Source organism: Schistocerca cancellata, chromosome 3 (assembly GCF_023864275.1).
Source record: "Schistocerca cancellata isolate TAMUIC-IGC-003103 chromosome 3, iqSchCanc2.1, whole genome shotgun sequence".
Lineage (NCBI taxonomy): Eukaryota > Metazoa > Arthropoda > Insecta > Orthoptera > Acrididae > Schistocerca > Schistocerca cancellata.
Genome location: NC_064628.1, coordinates 803,050,445 through 803,072,366, shown reverse-complemented (window position 1 = coordinate 803,072,366; position 21,922 = coordinate 803,050,445). Strand labels below are relative to the sequence as shown.

The 21,922-nt window shown below is 44.0% G+C and overlaps 1 protein-coding gene across 1 annotated transcript in view; it reads right to left on the bottom strand.

Moving 5' to 3' along the window:
* LOC126176584 (disintegrin and metalloproteinase domain-containing protein 22) overlaps positions 1 to 21,922 on the bottom strand; it is a 1,067,821-nt gene that overhangs the window by 512,012 nt on the left and 533,887 nt on the right. Inside the window, exon 5 of the mRNA XM_049923744.1 lies at positions 17,327 to 17,406. Coding sequence (XP_049779701.1) covers positions 17,327 to 17,406 — 80 coding nt within the window. The remainder of the gene's footprint in view (positions 1 to 17,326; positions 17,407 to 21,922) is intronic.

Here is a 21,922-nt window from a genome sequence, read left to right as displayed (position 1 = left end):
ATGAGTCAGTCATAACAGTGCAACGACACTTCAGGACGAAGTTCAACAAAGATCCACCAACTGCTAACTCCATTCGGCGATGGTATGCGCAGTTTAAAGCTTCTGGATGCCTCTGTAAGGGGAAATCAACGGGTCGGCCTGCAGTGAACGAAGAAACGGTTGAACGCGTGCGGGTAAGTTTCACGCGTAGCCCGCGGAAAATTGGCTCATGCCACAACTGGAGACCGACAGCGCCGACTTCATCTTTCAACAGGATGGTGCTCCACCGCACTTCCATCATGATGTTCGACATTTCTTAAACAGGAGATTGGAAAACCGATGGATCGGTCGTGGTGGAGATCATGATCAGCAATTCATGTCATGGCCTCCACGCTCTCCCGACTTAACCCCATGCGATTTCTTCTGTGGGGTTATGTGAAAGATTCAGTGTTTAAACCTCCTCTACCAAGAAACGTGCCAGAACTGCGAGCTCGCATCAACGATGCTTTCGAACTCATTGATGGGGACATGCTGCGCCGAGTGTGGGAGGAACTTGATTATCGGCTTGATGTCTGCCGAATCACTAAAGGGGCACATATCGAACATTTGTGAACGCCTAAAAAAACTTTTTGAGTTTTTGTACGTGTGTGCAAAGCATTGTGAAAATATCTCAAATAATAAAGTTATTGTAGAACTGTGAAATCGCTTCAATCATTTGTAATAACCCTGTATAATAGGTCGCAGGGCAGGCGAAAGTCAATAGCCTTCAGGACCCACCTCAAGCAGATCATTGCCACATACGTTTGGCAACCGTCTTCTCACGGCCACTGTCACTGGGCTCTATTTACGAAATCGCTGTCTCTCCGTCAGACGTCGCCGAATCCGTCTTTCGCCCAGCTGTAGTCTCTGGACGATTTCCACTCTGCTAAAATAGCACTATGTCGCGTGGAAAACTCTGAAATTGCTGACGCTGTTATCAAGTACCACTGACTGCAGCGTGTGATAGACGCTGAACATCGGGAACTTACAACGCCAGTTCCTTCTTCTTCGTTTATTATGTAGTGGAAGTTTTCACCTGATACATGGATCTGGTGATTTACATTTTATTCATATCTGATGGACAGTAAATGCTGTAATCGTAAAGATGCAGGCCGTAGCAGAAACAATCCTGCCTAGAGCTGCCTTCGAGATTTTCAGATTGTAATCGAATTATCTTGCTACATAGAAAATGGAAACCTTCCTTAAGAAGACAGAAACAAAAAACAGGAAGTTCACCTCATTAATTCAGATGTTCGAAAAAAAGTGTCATATCTTTCTACAGTAGATAGTATTAACCAAAAGTAGAAGGCAAGTTTCTATATCGATATGTTCAGAAACGAATACCTGTTGATTTACTGGGGTTGGACAAAAAATGGAAACAGTGCGAGAAATGCATGCTTCAATGTAAATGCATATGCTAGCCAAGCCTACAAGTTGGACTGTCGTATATGACCACGAACGACCCTTGTTCAGTCTCTTAATACACTATGTGATCAAAAGTATCCGAACACCCCCCAAAAATACGTTTTTCATATTAGGTTCAATTGTGCTGCCACCTACTGCCAGGGACTCCATATCAGCGACCTCAGTAGTCATTAGACATCGTGAGACAGAAGAATGGGGCGCTACACGAAACTCACAGAGTTCGAACGTGATCAGCTGATTGGGTGTCGCTTGTGTCATACGTCTGTACGTGAGATTTCCACACAGCTAAACATCCCTGGGTCCACTGCTTCCGATGTGATAGTGAAGTGGAAAAGTGAAGGGACACGTCAGCACAAAAGCGTTCAGGCCGACCTCGTCTGTTGACTGACAGAGATCGCCGACAGTTGAAGAGGGTCGTAATGTGTAATAGGCAGACATCTATCCAGACCATCACACAGGAACTGCAAACTGCATCAGGATCCACTGCAAGTACTATGACAGTTAGGCGGGAGCTGAGAAAACTTGGATTTCATGATCGAGCGGCTGCTCATAAGTCACACATCACGCCGGTAAATGCCAAATGACGCCTCGCTTGGTGTAAGGAGCGTAAACATTGGACGATTGAATAGTAGAAAAACCTTGTGTGGAGTGATGAATCACGGTACACCATGTGGTGATCTGATGGCAGGATGTGGGTATGGCAAATGCCCAGTGAACTCTGCCAGCGTGTGTAGTGCCAACAGTAAAATTCAGAGGCGCTGGTGTTACGGTGTGGTCGTATTTTTCGTGGAGGGGGCTTGCACCCCTTGTTGTTTAGCGTGGCACTATCACAGCACAGGCCTACATTGATGTTTTGAGCACCTTCTTGCTTCCCACTGCTGAAGAGTAATTTGAGGACGGTGATTGCATCTGACAACACGATCGAGCACCTGTTCACAACGCACGGCCTGTGGCGGAGTGGTTACACGACAATAACATCCCTGTAATGGACTGGCCTGCACAGACACCTGAATCCTATAGAAAACCTTTGGGAATTTTTGGAACGCCGAGTTCGTGTCAGGCCTCACCGACCGACATCGATACCTCTCCTCAGTGCAGCACTCCGAGAAGAATGGGCTGCTATCCCCAACGTATGCCTGCGAGAGTGGAATCTCTCATCAAGACTAAGGGTGCGCCAACACCATATTGAATTCCAGCATTACTGATGGAGGTCATTTTCAGCCAGGTGTCCGGATAATTTTGATCACATAGTGTACATTGCAAGTGTCAGTCGTCATGGAACAGTGTTCTTTGTAGTTGTGAACGCATTGTGTTGGAGCTAAATGACTTCGAACTTTGGCAAAGTGTTGGTGCTCGTATGCTGGGTGCTTCCGTAACCAAGGCAGCCGAAGAGGAAAATTTTAACATAAAGGGACATTTAAGTATCATAGGCAAAAGGGCGTCATGGTCGCCCAGCTTTGTGCCTATATTTTACGATGCTAACTTATTAATCACGAATAAGAGCCTCCCTTTTCATATTATCTTATTACAAACACCATTTATTTGATTTAAAGTACTTATTAACTGGATAATTTGTATACAGCATTGTCATAAATAATAACCGTGGGCACTGCGGTAGTCCATTTTCTCTGCCCGTCCTACAAACTGACTTTTCTAAACGAATATACTTTCCGAAACGACAAACACACTTCTCACTATCGCCTTGAATTGTAATTTACCTATTTCTACTACGATCTAACTTGCTTGCATAAAGTACGAACTGGAATTAAAATTTCAAAACACAGTTAGAGGTTATTGTGACCTTAGTGATACAGCAGGTAAGAAGCGAACATCTATATATTTAACATTTATTTACTTCTTCGCAATTTAATTCGCATTTCTCACTAAACTTCTCATCAGCAACAGAGAAATGTAAATATTACGGACGGAAGTTAGCAGTAAATTACATTTCTTTACTTCTTTTATTTTTGTGTTTCTATTTGCTCATTAATTATTAACTTTTGTCAACAACAGGACAGTGTAAATACTACTGTCGTAAACAATAAATGGCAAGTTTAGGGTGCCAAGGGAAAGAACATAAGCATCTGTCAGTATGAAGCGTCGCTCCAAAAGGATTCCCAACTACCATTATCCCAACGACTACATTTATTCCAAAAACTGCCATTATTTAAAGCTACGAAAGTGCGAAAGTTTTGCACAGGTCCCCTAAGAACTAGTTGTTTCTTTTGAATGAAGGTCAATGCAAGATATCGCTTCATTCAGGAGCGGTCATACAGCAGTAGATTTAACCTCAGAAATAAAATACTATACAAAGCAGTATCAGACGGGAACTGTGCACAGGAGAGCAGTAGATACAAGCATACTTGTAAAAAAAAAAAGCTTTATTGGCCCAGAAATCCCTTCTGCGATGTTCGGTCACCTAGCGCAGCCAATTCGGCGACTTGTGCGTTGATGATCTGGGAAACATCACACACACACACACACACACACACACACACACACACACACACACACACACAGTGTCCCGAGCGGAGAAAATCTCCAACCCAGTCAGGAATTGAACTCGGGCCACCGCGATCGAGAGACTTGTAGCCTCCTGGTTAGTGGCAGCTTAGCGAGCACAAGAGCTGGTCAAGCTTGGTGTCACACATTGTTTTCGTATAACCGTGATCCAGTAACAATCAAATCGAGAGAGAGGTTCTAAGGAATTCGCGCATAGGCATCCTCTTACTTATACGAAAAATTCACGAAGGTACTACCCTCTCAATGGAATCGATGCACGAAAGAAGTCTTCCCTCTCGCAAACGGCTCGTGGAAAAAGTTTGAGAGCCAGTATCCTCCACTTCATTTGAGAGAGAAAAGTTAGCGAGTGATGCTGGCGGGGAGTACCCTCCGCTATGCACTGCGGAGGGTTTTCCATTTTACGAACGGCGAGGATAGGGGCAAACTCTGTCGATATATTTACGGAGGCTATTTGGGGATGTCAACTGAGTCTTCCTATGTTTGAAACCTGTTACAGTGTACGCATTAATCGGCCACGTAGCAAATGCTGCGCTTCCTCAGTGAATCTAAAAGTGTTCGTGCTTTGCGTGTAAAGGCGGGAAAAAGAAACCACTAATTACAGAACAAAAGTAAGTACATATAGCTATTAATTAAACGTAAACAGACAACTCGAGAAACGCAGTAGCTAAATGTACCAGTAACCCTCCCCCCGCCCCCTTCTTTAAAGAACATAACACCCGTGTATATAAAAGAGCTTCATACGTTTGATTATTTTACAACTGAGTTAATGTGTTAAATATTTGACGTTGAGCATATAAGCGAGAAAAAGTTAAGAAATGGTTTGAAGTTAGGCTTAACGTTTGTTAGAGTCGCTGTGTGCTCTTATTATGAAACGCTGGATAAATGTAGTCCGTGTAATTTGAGCTCCATTTTAAGGAAAAGCTAATTTTTTACGCATCTAAATGTTTATGGTATCATACCACCTGAAATTTGTGTCGTACAATGATATAATCGTGCAGTTACATTTACTGACATATGTAGATACTGTCTGCAAATGGTGTTGCGAATAGAGTCAGTGCTAAAGAAGTAATACATTAAGTCTCATGTCTGAGGCTAAGGTTTTACTGCATGAACAGCGAGCATGTACAGTAGTAAGCGATAAACTCTTTTTGTTTCATTTTTGTGTGTGTGTGGGGGGGTGGGGGGTGAAGCGAGAAAATGGTGACATTATTATCCCCAGCGAAACTGAAGAAGAAACACTGGACGTGTTAAATGGAATGAACAGCGTAATGGGTACAGTATGTCGGTTGAGGGTAAACTCGAAAAAGACGAAAGTAATGAGGAATAATAAAGTGAGATTAGCGATAAACTTAACTTCAGTTTTGGGTTCAAAATGGCTCTAAGCACTATGGGACCTAACATCTGAGGTCGTCAGTCGCCTAGACTTAGAACTAGTTAAACCTACTAACTTAAGGACATCACGCACATCCATGCCCAATGCAGGATTCGAACCTGCGACCGTAGCAGCAGCGCGGTTCCGGACTGAAGCGAAGCGCCTAGAATCGCTCGGATACAGCGGCCGGCTCAGATTTGGGAGCTACGAGGTAAACTAAGTTGATGAATTCTGCTACCTTGGAAGGAAAATAACAAGTGACGGACGAAGCAAGGAGGACATAAAAAGGAGACTAGCATAGGCAAGGAGGGCAACGTTGACCAAGAGAAGTCTACTGGCATCGAACAGGGGCCTTAATCTGAGGGATAAATTTGTGACACGGTAAGTTTGGAGTTGAAAATTGTATGGTAGTGGATAATGGACTGTGGGAAAACTGGAAAAAGTGATAATAGAAACATTTGAGATGTGGTGCTATAGAAATATGTTGAAAATTAGGTGGACTGATAGATATGGAATGAAGAAGTTCTCCACGCAATCGGCGAAGAAAGGAATATAGGGAAGACAGTGACAATAAAAATCTACAGTATCATAGGACGCGTGTTAAGACACCACCGAATAGCATCCATGATGCTAGAGAGAGCTATAGAGTGTAAAAACAGTAGGAGGAGACAGAGATTGGAAACATCCAACAAATAGTTGAGAATGAAGCGTGCAAGTGCTATTCTGAGATGAAGGAAGAGGTTGGCCCAAGACAGGAATTCATGGTAGGCCGCATCGAACCAGCCAGAAGACAAGACTACTACAGCTGCTACTGCTAACAATAATAATAACAACAATAAAATAATAATAATAATGACCTCTCCGTCGACAATATATTTTTCTCCAGGCTTACTTGATTTTGTTATTTTCTTCAACCTACCGCTCTTAGCGCTTAGGCAGGCTCAGCACTCAGTCATTTCTACTTACCGACCTCAGAAACTGATTGTAAGAGCGTCATTATATTAAGTTTGTTGCTTATCTTATTTACAAATAGGTTAAAATGTTACGGTTCTATCTGTCTGGTTGTAAATAAAATTCGAGGTTACGTAAATTCCAGGCAGGTCAGCGTGAAGGTTGAATTTGTTAGCCTTTCATGAGGGCATTGCCATTACTTCATGAACTCTGATATTTTTAACCCGGCTCCTGGTTTAGGAGACGATCTAACACAGTCGCAATGTCTCCACAATTTTTTCCCTGAAACTCTTGTGCTCGTACGGACTGAAATATCGGAGACAGCACTGCTAATTTAAGTCCAGCCTGTTATCTCCATGATACATGCACCATTGCCTATCATTCGATTTCTGAACACACCAGCTTCGCTCGGTCCCAAATTCCTGCCGGCCGCGGTGGCCGTGCGGTTCTAGGCGCTTCAGTCCGGAACCCCGCGACTGCTACGGTCGCAGGTTCGAATCCTGCCTCGGGCGTGGATGTGTGTGATGTCCTTAGGTTCGTTAGGTTTAAGTAGTTCTAAGTTCTAGGGGACTGATGACCTCAGATGTTAAGTCCCATAGTGCTCAGAGCCATTTTGAACCAAATTCCTGCAACGGTACTTACCGGTGCTTACTCTCCTCACCACGGATACTTTTAAACTTCCCAACCACATCACACGATATAAAAACTGTTTCTGCAAGGAAACACTACGCAATCCTTGGTTCTGACTCCATCAGGCACCAGCTGCTTAAAAAAATTCCTCTTTTATTTGTGTCATCCTTAGGCAACCGTACAAAGAACCATCCTTTAAAACAATTTTAAGCTCGAGTCGTGAAAGACCTGAAAAAATCCCCATCTCCCTAAAATCTAACAAATCTGGTACCGACGCGTTAGAATTACGTCAGTCTTGGCGAAGCTTTCTAATCCATAATCTCTAAACACATGCACAAACGTCCATGTTAACGTTTTCGCTTTGCAATGACTTTGCCATTTCGGATGTGCAACTGCACAAACCCTATTTTCTCTCTTAATATCTTGGCAGTACACCTTTCGGCCGAAACACTGAAGCTACACCACTGGCTGCGTTTTTTTAACCTGCTGAGTGCGCCACTGCGAATGCGGCCACTGACACACAAGCGCCAGAGACGTTGATCGGTGGCTACGTAGTAACCATAAACTGAATCTATGGCATGGGTAAACAGCGTAACTACAGATTCACTTTGTTTATACTTCTTAGCCACCGATCACTCAACGTCTCTGCGACTTGTGTATCTGTGGCCGCATGCGCAGTGGCGAGGTCAGCAGGTTTAAAAGGAAGGAGCCGTTCACGTAGTTCCATTCTTTATCCTCACTCTGAAGATGCGATTGAAAATGGAGAAAACGGAGTTTCGTGCTGTTACTAAACATTATCGTCTGAAGTGTTCAGATGCAGCACAAATTAAAACAGAATTGGATGAAGTTGATGGGGACTCTGCACCATCACTGAAGACCATTTACTTTTGGATTAATGAGTTTAAACGTGGCCGGACAAGCTCCGAAGACGAAGAGCTCCGTCCGTCCAACTGGGGTCATCACAGACCATTGACAAAATCCATGGTATCGCAATGCAAGACTGCCGAATAAAAATTCGTGAGATTGCTGAGACTATAGGCATCTCAACTGGGCAAGTGCATAATACTGTGCGTGGAGAACTGGCTAGGAAGAAGCTGTGTGTAAGGTGAGTGCCACGATTGGTCAGAGTCAACGAAAACCGCATCCGGCACAAGTGGTCAGTACAATGTCTGGTAATATTTCACCTCAATGCGCAAAACTTTTTTCGCTGATTTGTGACTTTTGATGATATCTAGATTCATCATTACACACCAGAGTGAAAACGCCAGTCAAAACGATAGAAAAAGGCGGTGAAAGTGCAGCGAAGCAGACAAAGACTGTTTTGCCAGCTGATACGGTGATGACCACTGTTTTCCTGAGATTCCCAAGGAATAAGCCTCATCGATTACTTGGAAAGATGCACAACCGTAACTGGACCCTACTAAAATTCATTGTTGGACCGTTTGAAAGTTGTGTCGGTTGAAGAAAGACCAAAGCAGACACGCAAAAACTGCTCTTTCACCAGGATAATGCACCATTCCATATTCATCGATAACAATGACGAAAGTGTATGAAATGGGTTTTGAATTGGTTCCTCACCCACCGCATTCACCAGACTCAGTCCCAAGTGATTTCTTTCCGTTCCCTAACTTGAAACTCGGCTTGCTGTGAAGAAGTTTTCAGCAGATGAGGAAGGGATAGTTGTAGTCAACCAGTGTTTTGCAGAGTTTGACAGAATCTATTTTTCAGATGGGATGAAAAAGCTGGAGGATTGCTGGAACAAGTGTATATCCCTCAGAGGGGATTTTGTCGAAAAGTAAGGCGAATTGATTACAAAACAGAAATTGTTTCTATTCTTATCAGACTTATCAAACCATCCTCGTACTTAGCAATCATATACGGCCGCTCGTTCGACGAAAGATCCGTACCTAAAGACTGGAAAGCTGTACAAGTCACACCAGCCCTCAGTTGTCAAAGGGATAATCCGCCGAAGTACAGGCCCATATCAATGACGTCGATTTGCAGTAGGATTTTGCAACATATACTGTGTGCAAACATTACGAACCAGTTCGAAGAAAGCGATCTACTAGTATACAGGCAACAAGCACTCGGAAAATATCGTTCCTGTGAAACACAACTAGCTTTTTTGTTCACGCTAAGTAATGAGTACTGTAGACAGAGGACCTCAAATTGATTCCATATTTATAGATGTCCGGAAGGCTTTTGACACCGTTCCTCGCAAGGGGCATCTAGCGAAACTGCGTGCCAGTGCAGTGCCGACTCAGTTGTGTGACTGGATTCGTGATTTATTGTCAGAAATTTCGTAGTAACATTTCGTAGTAACTGACGGGAGGCTATCGAATAAATCAGAAATGATATCTGGCGTTCCTCAAGGAAGTGTTATGGCCTTCTGCTGACCGTTACCTTATAAACGATTTAGGAGACAATCCGGGCAGCCCTCTTAGACTGCTTAGACTGCTGTCTAGTAATGTCATCATAAGATAAAATCCGATTGTAAAATAATTCAGACAAGATATCTCTATGGTGTGAAAAGTGGAAATTGACTCTAAATAACGAAAAGTGTTTGGTCATGTTCACGGGTACCCAAAGGAATCCGTTAAATTTCGGTTACACAATAAATCACACAAATCTAAAGGCTGATTATTCAATTAAATATCGACGGATTACAATTAAGAACATCTTAAATTGGAACGATCACATAGATAATGTTGTGTGGAAAGCGAACTAGCATTACGTTGGGCTGCCAGAACGCTTAGAAGCTGCAACAGGTCTACTAAAGAGACTGTTTACACTAGCTTATCCGTCCGCTTTTGCAGAATTGCTGCCAGGTATGGGATACGTACCTGATAGAACCGACGTAGACATCGAAAAATTTCAAAGAAGCGCACCACGTAATTAGCGCGTAAAAGGGGAGAAGATGTCACGGATGTGATACGAGATTTGGGGTGGCAGTCGTTCAAAGAAAGGCGTCTTTCGTTGCGACAAGATACAGAAACCAGATGGCAGTTATAAGAGTCGAGGGGCATGAAAGGGAAGCAGTGGTTGGGAAAGGAGTAAGACAGGGTTGTAGCCTCTCCCCGATGTTATTCAATCTGTATATTGAGCAAGCAGTAAAGGAAACAAAAGAAAAATTCGGAGTAGGTATTAAAATTCATGGAGAAGAAGTAAAAACTTTGAGGTTCGCCGATGACATTGTAATTCTGTCAGAGACAGCAAAGGACTTGGAAGAGCAGTTGAACGGAATGGACAGTGTCTTGAAAGGAGGATATAAGATGAACATCAACAAAAGCAAAACGAGGATAATGGAATGTAGTCAAATTAAGTCGGGTGATGCTGAGGGAATTAGATTAGGAAATGAGACACTTAAAGTAGTAAAGGAGTTTTGCTATTTAGGGAGTAAAATAACCGATGATGGTCGAAGTAGAGAGGATATAAAATGTAGACTGGCAATGGCAAGGAAAGCGTTTCTCAAGAAGAGGAATTTGTTAACATCGAGTATAGATTTAAGTGTCAGGAAGTCGTTTCTGAAAGTATTTGTATGGAGTGTAGCCATGTATGGAAGTGAAACATGGACGATAACTAGTTTGGACAAGAAGAGAATAGAAGCTTTCGAAATGTGGTGCTACAGAAGAATGCTGAAGATAAGGTGGGTAGATCACGTAACTAATGAGGAGGTATTGAATAGGATTGGGGAGAAGAGAAGTTTGTGGCACAACTTGACTAGAAGAAGGGATCGGTTGGTAGGACATGTTTTGAGGCATCAAGGGATCACAAATTTAGCATTGGAGGGCAGTGTGGAGGGTAAAAATCGTAGAGGGAGACCAAGAGATGAATACACTAAGCAGATTCAGAAGGATGTAGGTTGCAGTAGATACTGGGAGATGAAGAAGCTTGCACAGGATAGAGTAGCATGGAGAGCTGCATCAAACCAGTCTCAGGACTGAAGACCACAACAACAACAACAAGATATTCTCACAGAATTTCAATCACCAACTTTCTGCTCGGAATGCGAAAAAGTTTTGTTGGTGCCTGTCTATATAGAGAGAAATGATCATCGTAAAAAAGTAACAGAAATCAGAGCTAGCACGGAAAGATTTAAATGTTCGTTTTTCACACGAGAGGAGAGCGACAGAAAGTAATTTGGAGGTGGGCCATTGAACCCTCTGCCAGATATGAAAGTATGAACTGCAGAATAGTTATGTAGATGTAAATACACATGCTGAGGATATTGTTGGATGAATGTGAAAAATACCTGTAGGTTAACCAAGGCGGAAGGCCACATGAAAAAAAAGTAGTTAATGCTCCAAAGAACCATTAATCTTGATCTGACGCCAGCACAACCTCCAAACGCTATGCACAGAATTTCTGATGTACAAGTTAGCTATAAGGGTTGTCTATGACAACAGAAGGTCACTCTCAGAATCTAAGTACAAATACAATCAATAAGAAATGAGTAATGATCGTCAACAGGAAGACTGCCTGCAACACTGAGTAATGACCATTCTCGACACAAGCAGGATGGACCGTATTACAACGAGTACAGGGTTACTCATCAATAGCTCTAGGGTTTAAGGAGTCGACTGTGCGAAAACTACAAGGCGTACATAAAAATGATACATATAAGTGGACAGAACATTTCAAGTACTCAATATGGGTACCATTTGTGACGTGGCTCACGTCAGTATCTGGTACTAATTCACTGAAGTCGCTGAACCTACCATCCCCAAGTCGTAACACCAGCAGCTCGCTTTGTAAAGTTGTTCGTTGGACTGTCTGTCTCCAGGCGCGAACAAGTACACTACTGGCCATTAAAATTTGCTACACCACGAAGATGACGTGCTACAGACGCGAAATTTAACCGACAGGAAGAAGATGCTGTGATATGCAAATGATTAGCTTTTCAGAGCATTCACACAAGGTTGGCGCCTACAACGTGCTGACATGAGGAAAGTTTCTAACCGATTTCTCATACACAAACAGCAGTTGACCGGCGTTGGCTGGTGAAACGTTGTTATGATGCCTCGTGTAAGGAGGAGAAATGCGTACCATCATGTTTCCGACTTTGACAAAGGTCGGATCATAGCCTCCCGCGATTGCGGTTTATCGTATCGCGACATTACTGCTCGCGTTGGTCGAGATCCAATGACTATTAGCAGAATATGGAATCGGTGATTTCAGGAGGGTAATACGGAACGCCGTGCTGGATCCCAACGGCCTCGTATCACCAGCAGTCGAGATGACAGGCATCTTATCCGCATGGCTGTAACGGATCGTGCAGCCACGTTTCGATCCCTGAGTCAACTGATGTCGGATGTTTTGCAAGACGACAACCATCTGCACGAACAGTTCGACGACGTTTGCAGTAGCATGGACTATCAGCTCGGAGACCATGGCTGCGGTTACCCTTGACGCTGCATCACAGACAGGAGCGCCTGCGATGGTGTACTCAACGACGAACCTGGGTGCACGAACGGCAAAACGTCATTTTTTTTGGATGAATCAAGGTTCTGCTTAGAGCATCATGATGGTCGCATCCGTGTTTGGCGACATCGCGGTGAACGCACATTGGAAGCGTGTACTCGTCATCGCCATACTGGCGTATCACCCGGCGTGATGGTATGGGGTGTCATTGGTTACACGTCTCGGTCACCTCTTGTTCGCATTGACGGAACTTTGAACAGTGGACGTTACATTTCAGATGTGTTACGGCCCGTGGCTCTACCCTTCATTCGATCCCTGTGAAACCCTACATTTCAGCAGGATAATGCACGACCGCATGTTGCAGGTCCTGTACGGGCCTTACTGGATACAGAAAATGTTCGAGTGCTGCCCTGGCCAGCACATTCTCCAGATCTCTCACCAATTGAAAACGTCTGGTAAATGGTGGCCGAGCAACTGGCTCGTCACAATACGCCAGTCACTACTTTTGATGAACTGTGATATCGCGTTGAAGCTGAATGGGCAGCTGTACCTTTACACGCCATCCGAGCTTTGTGTGACTTAGTGCCCCGGCGTATCAAGGCCGTTATTACGGCCAGAGGCGGTTGTTCTGGGTACTGATTTCTCAGGATCTATGCACCCAAATTGCGTGAAAATGTAATTACGTATCAGTTCTAGTATAATATATGTGTCGAATGAATACCCGTATATCATCTGCATTTCTTCTTGGTGTAGCAATTTTAATGGCCAGTGGTGTAGAAACTGAAACTGGGAGAGATGCGCTGTCCACTGATTTGTCTCATTTTTCCGTGGGATAGCTGGGTTGTTCCGGTCATGGAACCAATTCGCCTGAAATAAGCTAATTAATTAAGGTGTACCATCCAGAGTAACGTGAAATTTTGAACTCTTATAGTTACTCGTCTAAGAAACAGGTTATGTAGTGAATGCATCAACAAATATTGCAGACTTTTTCCACAAAGTTATGGTTTGGTGCGCCTTTCGAAATGTCTGCACATGGGGCTACTTCGCCTCGTACACATGGGGTTATTTCCACTCAGTCAAATTATTGGTTTAATTGATTTTTTTTGCGAAATTCTAGAGTATTCGTTTTCTTGTTTTTTTCTTCAGTTGATCCGCATACACAAAAAGAAAAAATCCAAGTGCTTCACGGTACGAGGAAGATACGACACAATCAGTAACAAGTGTTATAGGCAGCTCCTCTGGTTAAAGTGCCAGGTGTGTGCTACATGGTTTCACGATGTGTGTGTGTATGCAGGAGGACAAAAAAGGATTTACTTGTGACAAATGTTTGACACTGAAATACACTTGGCGCAATTGCCAATTGACTCGATGGAATAGCCCTACCATTTTTATATTTTGTTATTTCTGCCTTCTTCAGTGTTTCTTTAATATTTCGTTCGTTAAGCGAATTTCGACATTTTATATACTGGTATACATTCACCATTAACCAGACCATAAATGTGTCCCACAGACAGATCTTTTAAAAAAGTTTCATGTCTTATTATTTAGGGCTTAGAGTTGAAATGGGCGGAATAGCTACACGTATCCCACGCCTTGTAGTTCTCGCGCAGTCTTTTTTTTATGCAACCATAGAAGTACTTATGAGTAAACTTCTTTTTTTCGAGAAATGTACTTCCTGCACTACAGTAGCGTTCTTTTATTTACGTGTGCAACCCAAATGTCCCCATAGTTAAATTATCAGGCTCCATCATCACAGTCGTTCCACACGTCAGTGAACTATGCATATCGACCTTGTCACACCAGGCATCTCATCTTCATTGTATTTATGCTTTAAATCTAGGTATATGTGTGTAATTGTTTTAAGAAGTAGCTAATGAGTGGCAGTCTTGCCGATTCTAACGCTCTCCCGTCAGAATGCAAATAAGTAACCATCAAATGTATACAAATAAAAATCAATTGCCGCATGTGTGAACGATCATCACTTGAGAACGGCTCAACCGATTTGGCTCATTTTTATGTTTTCTTCGTAAATGTCAAGACAAGGTTTGTATGAAAGAAAATTTTTAGAAAACGCACCGGAAAAGTCGGAAATTTGGATGGTATTTTTGTGTGAAAAACTCAATGAAAGAAATGTGGCGGTCGGTTTCACAGTTCTGCTATCACATATGTTCATAAAAAATTTGTGACGTTCGGTTTGACAATTCTGCTGTCGCATGTTTACATAACAACAAAAAATTCCACTTTGAATATTGATATTTTGTGGAAAAAAAAACTGAAAGCGGTATTTCAATGTATTATCGATGGTGAAGATATCCTTCATATCTTTGGTGTCTTGTAAAGATTAAATTGACGTCAGTTGGTGGTAATTTGGTGTGTTGCAAATATTCAATTGATTTCAGTTAGTGGTTTATTTCTTTGAAAAAATGCCACCGGTGAGGCGTCGAAATATCGGTCGGCGTACCCGCAACGGAGACCAGCCGCCTGAGAGTCGAGTGGGTGAGACTGACGAAGAGCTTAGACAGCGTTTGGAGGCAAATGGAATGATAATTATACAATTAACGCTCCCTGTTAAACAGGCTGCAAGAAAGAACATGCTAAGCTGTGCTCTGAAAATGTGCGGTTTTGTTTTCCTTTTCGCAGTAATTTTTAACAGAAAACAGGAAAGTTGTGTTTGTGGCTAAGTATATACCGGGTGATCAAAAATTCAGTATAAATTTGAAAACTGAATAAACCACAGAATAATGTAGACAGAGAGGTACAAATTGACACACATGTTTGGAATGACATGAGGTTTTATTAGAACCAAAAAAATACAAAAGTTCAAAAAAAGTCCGACAGATGGCGCTTCATCTGATCAGAATAGCAATAATTAGCGTAACAAAGTAAGACAAAGCAAAGATGATGTTATTTACAGGAAATGCTCAATATGTCCACCATCATTTCTCAACAATAGCTGTAGTCGAGGAATAATGTTGCGAACAGCACTGTAAAGCATGTCCGGAGTTATGGTGAGGCATTGGCGTCGGATGTTGTCTTTCAGCATCCCTAGAGATGTCGGTCGATCACGATACAGTTGCGACTTCAGGTAACCCCAAAGCCAATAATCGCACGGACTGAGGTCTGGGGACCTGGGAGGCCAAGCATGACGAAAGTGGCGGCTGAGCACACGTTCATCACCAAACGACGCGCGCAAGAGATCTTTCACGCGTCTAGCAATATGGGGTGGAGCGCCATCCTGCATAAACATCGTACGTTCCAGCAGGTGTTTATCAGCCAGGCTGGGGGTGATGCGATTCTGTAACATATCGGCGTACCTCTCACCCGTTTCGGTAGCAGTTACAAAACCAGAATCACGCATTTCCTCGAAGAAAAAAGGCCCGATAACGGTACATGTGGTAAATCCAACCCATACCGTGAAGTTCTCGTCGTGCAATGGAGTTTCCACGATAGTTCTAGGATTTTCGTTAGTCCAAATTCTGCAGTTGTGGGCGCTGACAGACCCTCGGAGCGTCAAATTAGCTTCGTCGGTCCACAACATGTTACTCAACCAGTCGTCATCTTCCGCCATGTTTTGAAACGCCCACACCGCAAATGCCCTCCGCTTCACTAAATCGCCAGGTAACAGTTCATGATGCCGATGGATTTTGTACGGATAGCATCGGATTGTACGCCTAAGTGCCAACCAAACAGTAGTGTATGGAATGCCGGTGCGACGTGCGACTGCACGAGTGCTGCCTCCCCCGTGCAAAGACGAACCCGCTACAGTCTCCATTTCATCCTGAACTGTCTCAGCAGCATTACGCCTTGTGCTCGGTCGGCCACTACGGGGTCTATCGTCTAAACAACCCGTTGCTTCGAACTTCGAAATCACTCTCGCCACAGCTGCATTTGTCAACGGGTCTTTACCCGTTCGAATCTCCTTCCTAAGACGATAGGATCGTAACGCTGAACTAGAACATTACCCATTCTGATAATATAGCTTCACTAAAAGCGCCTTTTCAGGTAACGTCAACATGCTGCGACTGCTGGCGCATCTGATTCTCTCTCTCATTACACCTCCTTTTATACACGATTGTCATGCGCAGTCACTGACATTTTTGCTGTCCAGCGCCATCTGTCGGACATTTTGTGAATTTTTTTTTGTTCTAATAAAACCCCATGTCATTCCAAGCATGTGTGTCAATTTTTACCTCTCTATCTATATTATTCCGTGGTTTATTAAGTTTTCAAATTTATACTGACTTTTTGATCACCCGGTAATTGTACCTGTTCGTGGATTAAAACATGGGAAATACTGTCGTTAAAGGTATTGTCATCACAGTTCCAGTAGCTGGAAAGGTCTCTCTCATACCCAGTGTACTAATGCTTCCAACTGATTTTCCCATTAATTTTTACTTCCATTCCCAGCCATGGTTCCGTTTGCAATAACAATAAATGAGGTCAGAGAGAAAGAGGGGGGAGGGGGATGAGATAGACAGAGAAGGGGGTAGGAATTGGATATAAAGAAGAGGAAGGAGTATATGGACAATGAGATGAGAGAGGAGAAAATGGATAGAGAGAATGTGGTAAAGACATGTATAGAGAACGGGGAGAAGGTGATGGACAGAATAGGGCGGAAGAAGTGGAGATGGACAATGGGAGGGGGGAGGAGAAAAGGTAGAGAGGAAGATATTAGGATGTATATCCAATTCCCATACAAATTTAGCAACTGCGAAGCACTGCCGGGTTCGCTGGTAAAAAATAAAACAAAGTAACACTTTTCTCCGTTCAACGTAAATTCAGCACACAGAGGAAGATCTTTAAGTAAAAAGTAAATATTCTAAATTACGCACAAATCTTGTGACTTCGGTCCTATTTCGTGGATGACCACAGACGTAAAACTGCTTTTCGCTATCTAATGAGGTAAGGGTGAAAGCAAAGCGCAAACTGCGTACCAGCGATACCCGACACGCCGAAAGAGGAAATAAGCATTAGAGATTGACTTACGTATTAAGCTCCAGGTCAAGGCGGAACTTGTGGTTAAACGCTTTTATCAGCAGCGACGTCCGGTGGAAATGTTTCCCCGTCTGAAACAGAGAAGCCAAAACTGAGCGGGTCGCAGAAGCAGCTGTTTGCGAGAAGCGGCAGAAGGGTTTTGTATCAGCGCCAGCCAGCATTTCTGAGCTTCAGACCGCGACATAACAATGAAAACAATAATAACTAGGACGGAGGAACACTCAACAATATGGTGTTGCATTGTGTGTAATTTATACGAAGTAATATGGCCTCTGTCCTACCAGGAGTCTAGCTTGCAGCCAAAGAACAGTGGAGCGTTTGCAATTAATTAGCAACAGCCATAGGTAGCTCTAGTTTTCAAGAATAATCGCATAACCGATTTGTAGAAATACATAACCCTATCACTGCCATCATTTTACTACCATCAGTCTCATACTCAGGAGGAATCCCTCATTGCCGATGTTGGCAAGGTGCTAGTGTTCTAAGGGGTGTAGTTTGCCGTTGTTTTTCTCAGAGCTGTTCTGAGGTGTCGTGTGGATGTCTGCACCGAGTAACTGTGCAATGAGATATCGTATTTGTGGCGTTATTGATCAAAGGTACGGAGTAATCCGGTGACAGAAAGTTGCCTACTAATCTCGAATAGCACCAACGAGCTGCCGAGCTTAACGCCTCCATCCGGACGAACAGATTACCATCAACGGTGGTGGTGGTGGTTTGTGGAGAGCTCAGCTATTCGGTTATCAGCGCCCGTGCAAATTCCCAATCTTTTCACTGTCCAATGTCGCCACCTTCTCGAGCGATAATGAATTGTTGAGGACAATACAATCACACAGTCTCCGGGCGGAGAAAAACCCCGACCCGGCCGGGAATCGAATCTGGGACCCCGTGATGCACAGGCAACAACGCTAGTCACTGGACCACGAACTGCGGACCCCATCAATGGTGTCACATGCCCTCATTCCGCAAGACACTGCGGAATGCTTTGGATTTCAATCTACAACACTTTTGCAAACTCTGGTGATCAGGAACTGTACGCCAACGCCTTGTCACTTCCTGCCAGCCAAATATTAGCCATGATAATGGTTCCACAGACAAGATTCGAACCGGCTACCCTCGGGTCTAGCACCACTGCACGGGTATGCGTTAGCATTTTCTGTTGAGAATGATGACTTTAGTAACTGTGACACTCCTCTGCAAAAAAGAAAGAAAAATTCTGCAAGTATCAAGCAAGTGAAACGTAGCTTTCCGTACAGGAGGTTCAGAAGATGGTATTATAAAATAATTCTTTGGCCACAGTGCCTTGTTACCTCCTTCCTGTAGCACAGAGATCGCACAAATCATGTTTATATTTACTATTTTCCACAAATCATTGAAACACAATACGCAAAAGACAAGTGTTTTTGAGCAACACGTACACAGTAAACTTTTAGTGACAATTTGTGAATGAGAAGCCTGTTTCTCGTTTCGATTCGCAATCACTAATTTATCACATACTTAAATCCGAAGGCTTACCTCCTCAGTATCAGTTTTGGCTGAAGTTTCTCAAAGTGGTACAGAGTTATGCGTTACATGTCATTCTTGCTTACGAAAATGTCCATAGGGCTCTCAACAATGAGTCCAGCAATCCCGAAAACTATGTGTTCGACTCTAACGTTGTTCATTCTCGAACAGTGGAAAGTCCAGGATGGAATTCAAGAATATTATGAAAAGGACAGACTGCTACTCTCTGTACATAGAGGAGACGTTCGGTCGCAGACAGGCACAAGAATAATATACTTTAGCTTTCAGCCAAAAGGCCTTCTTCTGAAGTAGTAAGCAGGCACACATTCATACAACCCCAACTCATACACACATGACAAGACTCCGGCTGCAGCAGCCAGGGACAGTGGTCATGTGTTAGTGTGAGTTGTGCTAGGACGAATGTGTGTGTACTTTCTCATATGCCTGTTCATAATATTATTGTCCATGCTAGATTACTTTTAAATGTCTCCCCTTCACCCACTACCTATCATAATGGTGCTAGGCGTGTCTTAAATTTAATAGCATATTTTTACAGATGGTGTGTTGTACTATGTACGAAGTTTGCTAAAATTTCTCAAGTAGTTCATATTTATACTTACATGTCACCATTTTCCTATCATCACTACCACCACCACATACATGTGTCTTAGGAGTGACTTCACCTCCACGACAACTATCTCCTGATAGCCAGTCAGATGTAAATCAACTATGATTGTAATTGTTCCAGGATTTCCAGAGCTGTTACGGCCAACACACACACATACATTATATATATATATATATATATATATATATATATATATATAGGGTGGTTTAGCTGAGCTGTTTATCTCAGATGCTTCCTGAGCTGTTTGAGGTAGTATCGTAAATCTATTTTCACTTTGATAAATTATGAAAAACTTCTCACTAAACTACGAACAGTCTCTTGTCACAGTTATATTACGGGAGCTATTTTTGTTCAACCTCCGATTAGTTGCGGAATGGAAACCCCAGTGAAAATCAAAAATGTTTTGTATACAACATTTAGCTACACCTTCCAGCTACTTCTCTATATACACTCCTGGAAATTGAAATAAGAACACCGTGAATTCATTGTCCCAGGAAGGGGAAACTTTATTGACACATTCCTGGGGTCAGATACATCACATGATCACACTGACAGAACCACAGGCACATAGACACAGGCAACAGAGCATGCACAATGTCGGCACTAGTACAGTGTATATCCACCTTTCGCAGCAATGCAGGCTGCTATTCTCCCATGGAGACGATCGTAGAGATGCTGGATGTAGTCCTGTGGAACGGCTTGCCATGCCATTTCCACCTGGCGCCTCAGTTGGACCAGCGTTCGTGCTGGACGTGCAGACCGCGTGAGACGAAGCTTCATCCAGTCCCAAACATGCTCAATGGGGGACAGATCCGGAGATCTTGCTGGCCAGGGTAGTTGACTTACATCTTCTAGAGCACGTTGGGTGGCACGGGATACGTGCGGACGTGCATGGTCCTGTTGGAACAGCAAGTTCCCTTGCCGGTCTAGGAATGGTAGAACGATGGGTTCGATGACGGTTTGGATGTACCGTGCACTATTCAGTGTCCCCTCGACGATCACCAGTGGTGTACGGCCAGTGTAGGAGATCGCTCCCCACACCATGATGCCGGGTGTTGGCCCTGTGTGCCTCGGTCGTATGCAGTCCTGATTGTGGCGCTCACCTGCACGGCGCCAAACACGCATACGACCATCATTGGCACCAAGGCAGAAGCGACTCTCATCGCTGAAGACGACACGTCTCCATTCGTCCCTCCATTCACGCCTGTCGCGACACCACAGGAGGCGGGCTGCACGATGTTGGGGCGTGAGCGGAAGACGGCCTAACGGTGTGCGGGACCATAGCCCAGCTTCATGGAGACGGTTGCGAATGGTCCTCGCCGATACCCCAGGAGCAACAGTGTCCCTAATTTGCGGGGAAGTGGCGGTGCGGTCCTCTACGGCACTGCGTAGAATCCTACGGTCTTGGCGTGCATCCGTGCGTCACTGCGGTCCGGTCCCAGGTCGACGGGCACGTGCACCTTCCGCCGACCACTGGCGACAACATCGATGTACTGTGGAGACCTCACGCCCCACGTGTTGAGCAATTCGGCGGTACGTCCACCCGGCCTCCCGCATGCCCACTATACGCCCTCGCTCAAAGTCCGTCAACTGCACATACGGTTCACGTCCACGCTGTCGCGGCATGCTACCAGTGTTAAAGACTGCGATGGAGCTCCGTATGCCACGGCAAACTGGCTGACACTGACGGCGGCGGTGCACAAATGCTGCGCAGCTAGCGCCATTCGACGGCCAACACCGCGGTTCCTGGTGTCCGCTGTGCCGTGCGTGTGATCATTGCTTGTACAGCCCTCTCGCAGTGTCCGGAGCAAGTATGGTGGGTCTGACACACCGGTGTCAATGTGTTCTTTTTTCCATTTCCAGGAGTGTAGTTACCGCTCCGACTTACACATATTTTTATAGCGTGGTACGAACTTTCGAATACCATCATAGAAGGCAGCCATTCGTACTTTCCGCCGATTCATTACACTGGTCTGCAGGTCGTTGTCGAAGGATGAAAATTAGAGGGAGCCAGGTATGGGCCTTGTGGTGGGTGACCGAACACTTTCCATTCAAAACGCTGCTGGAGCGTCTTCGTTGCCCCTCCAATGTCCGGCCGAGAATTTTCATGAAGAACGAAATGCATGACAGCTACATTATGTGGGCTGCATGAGATCAGGCGAAACCTCTCAGCAGGACTTCACACTTGGCGGGAGACACTGTTTTCTAGGCATTTTTACGTGGTCACTGTGTGCTGAGAACAGAAAAGTGCAACGTGACCTGATAGGCACGATACTGGACACACTACGCAACACATCTTCTTAAAACTTCACCAAGTTTGTTTCGAAAATCAGCTGTATGCAAACACTATTTATTTCCTTTTATTCACCCAAACATGTTTCGCACCTATGTGTTACCTTCTGTGGGTTAAGTTTACTTATGAAAATTACTTTGCTACTGAAACTTATTTATTAGAGATG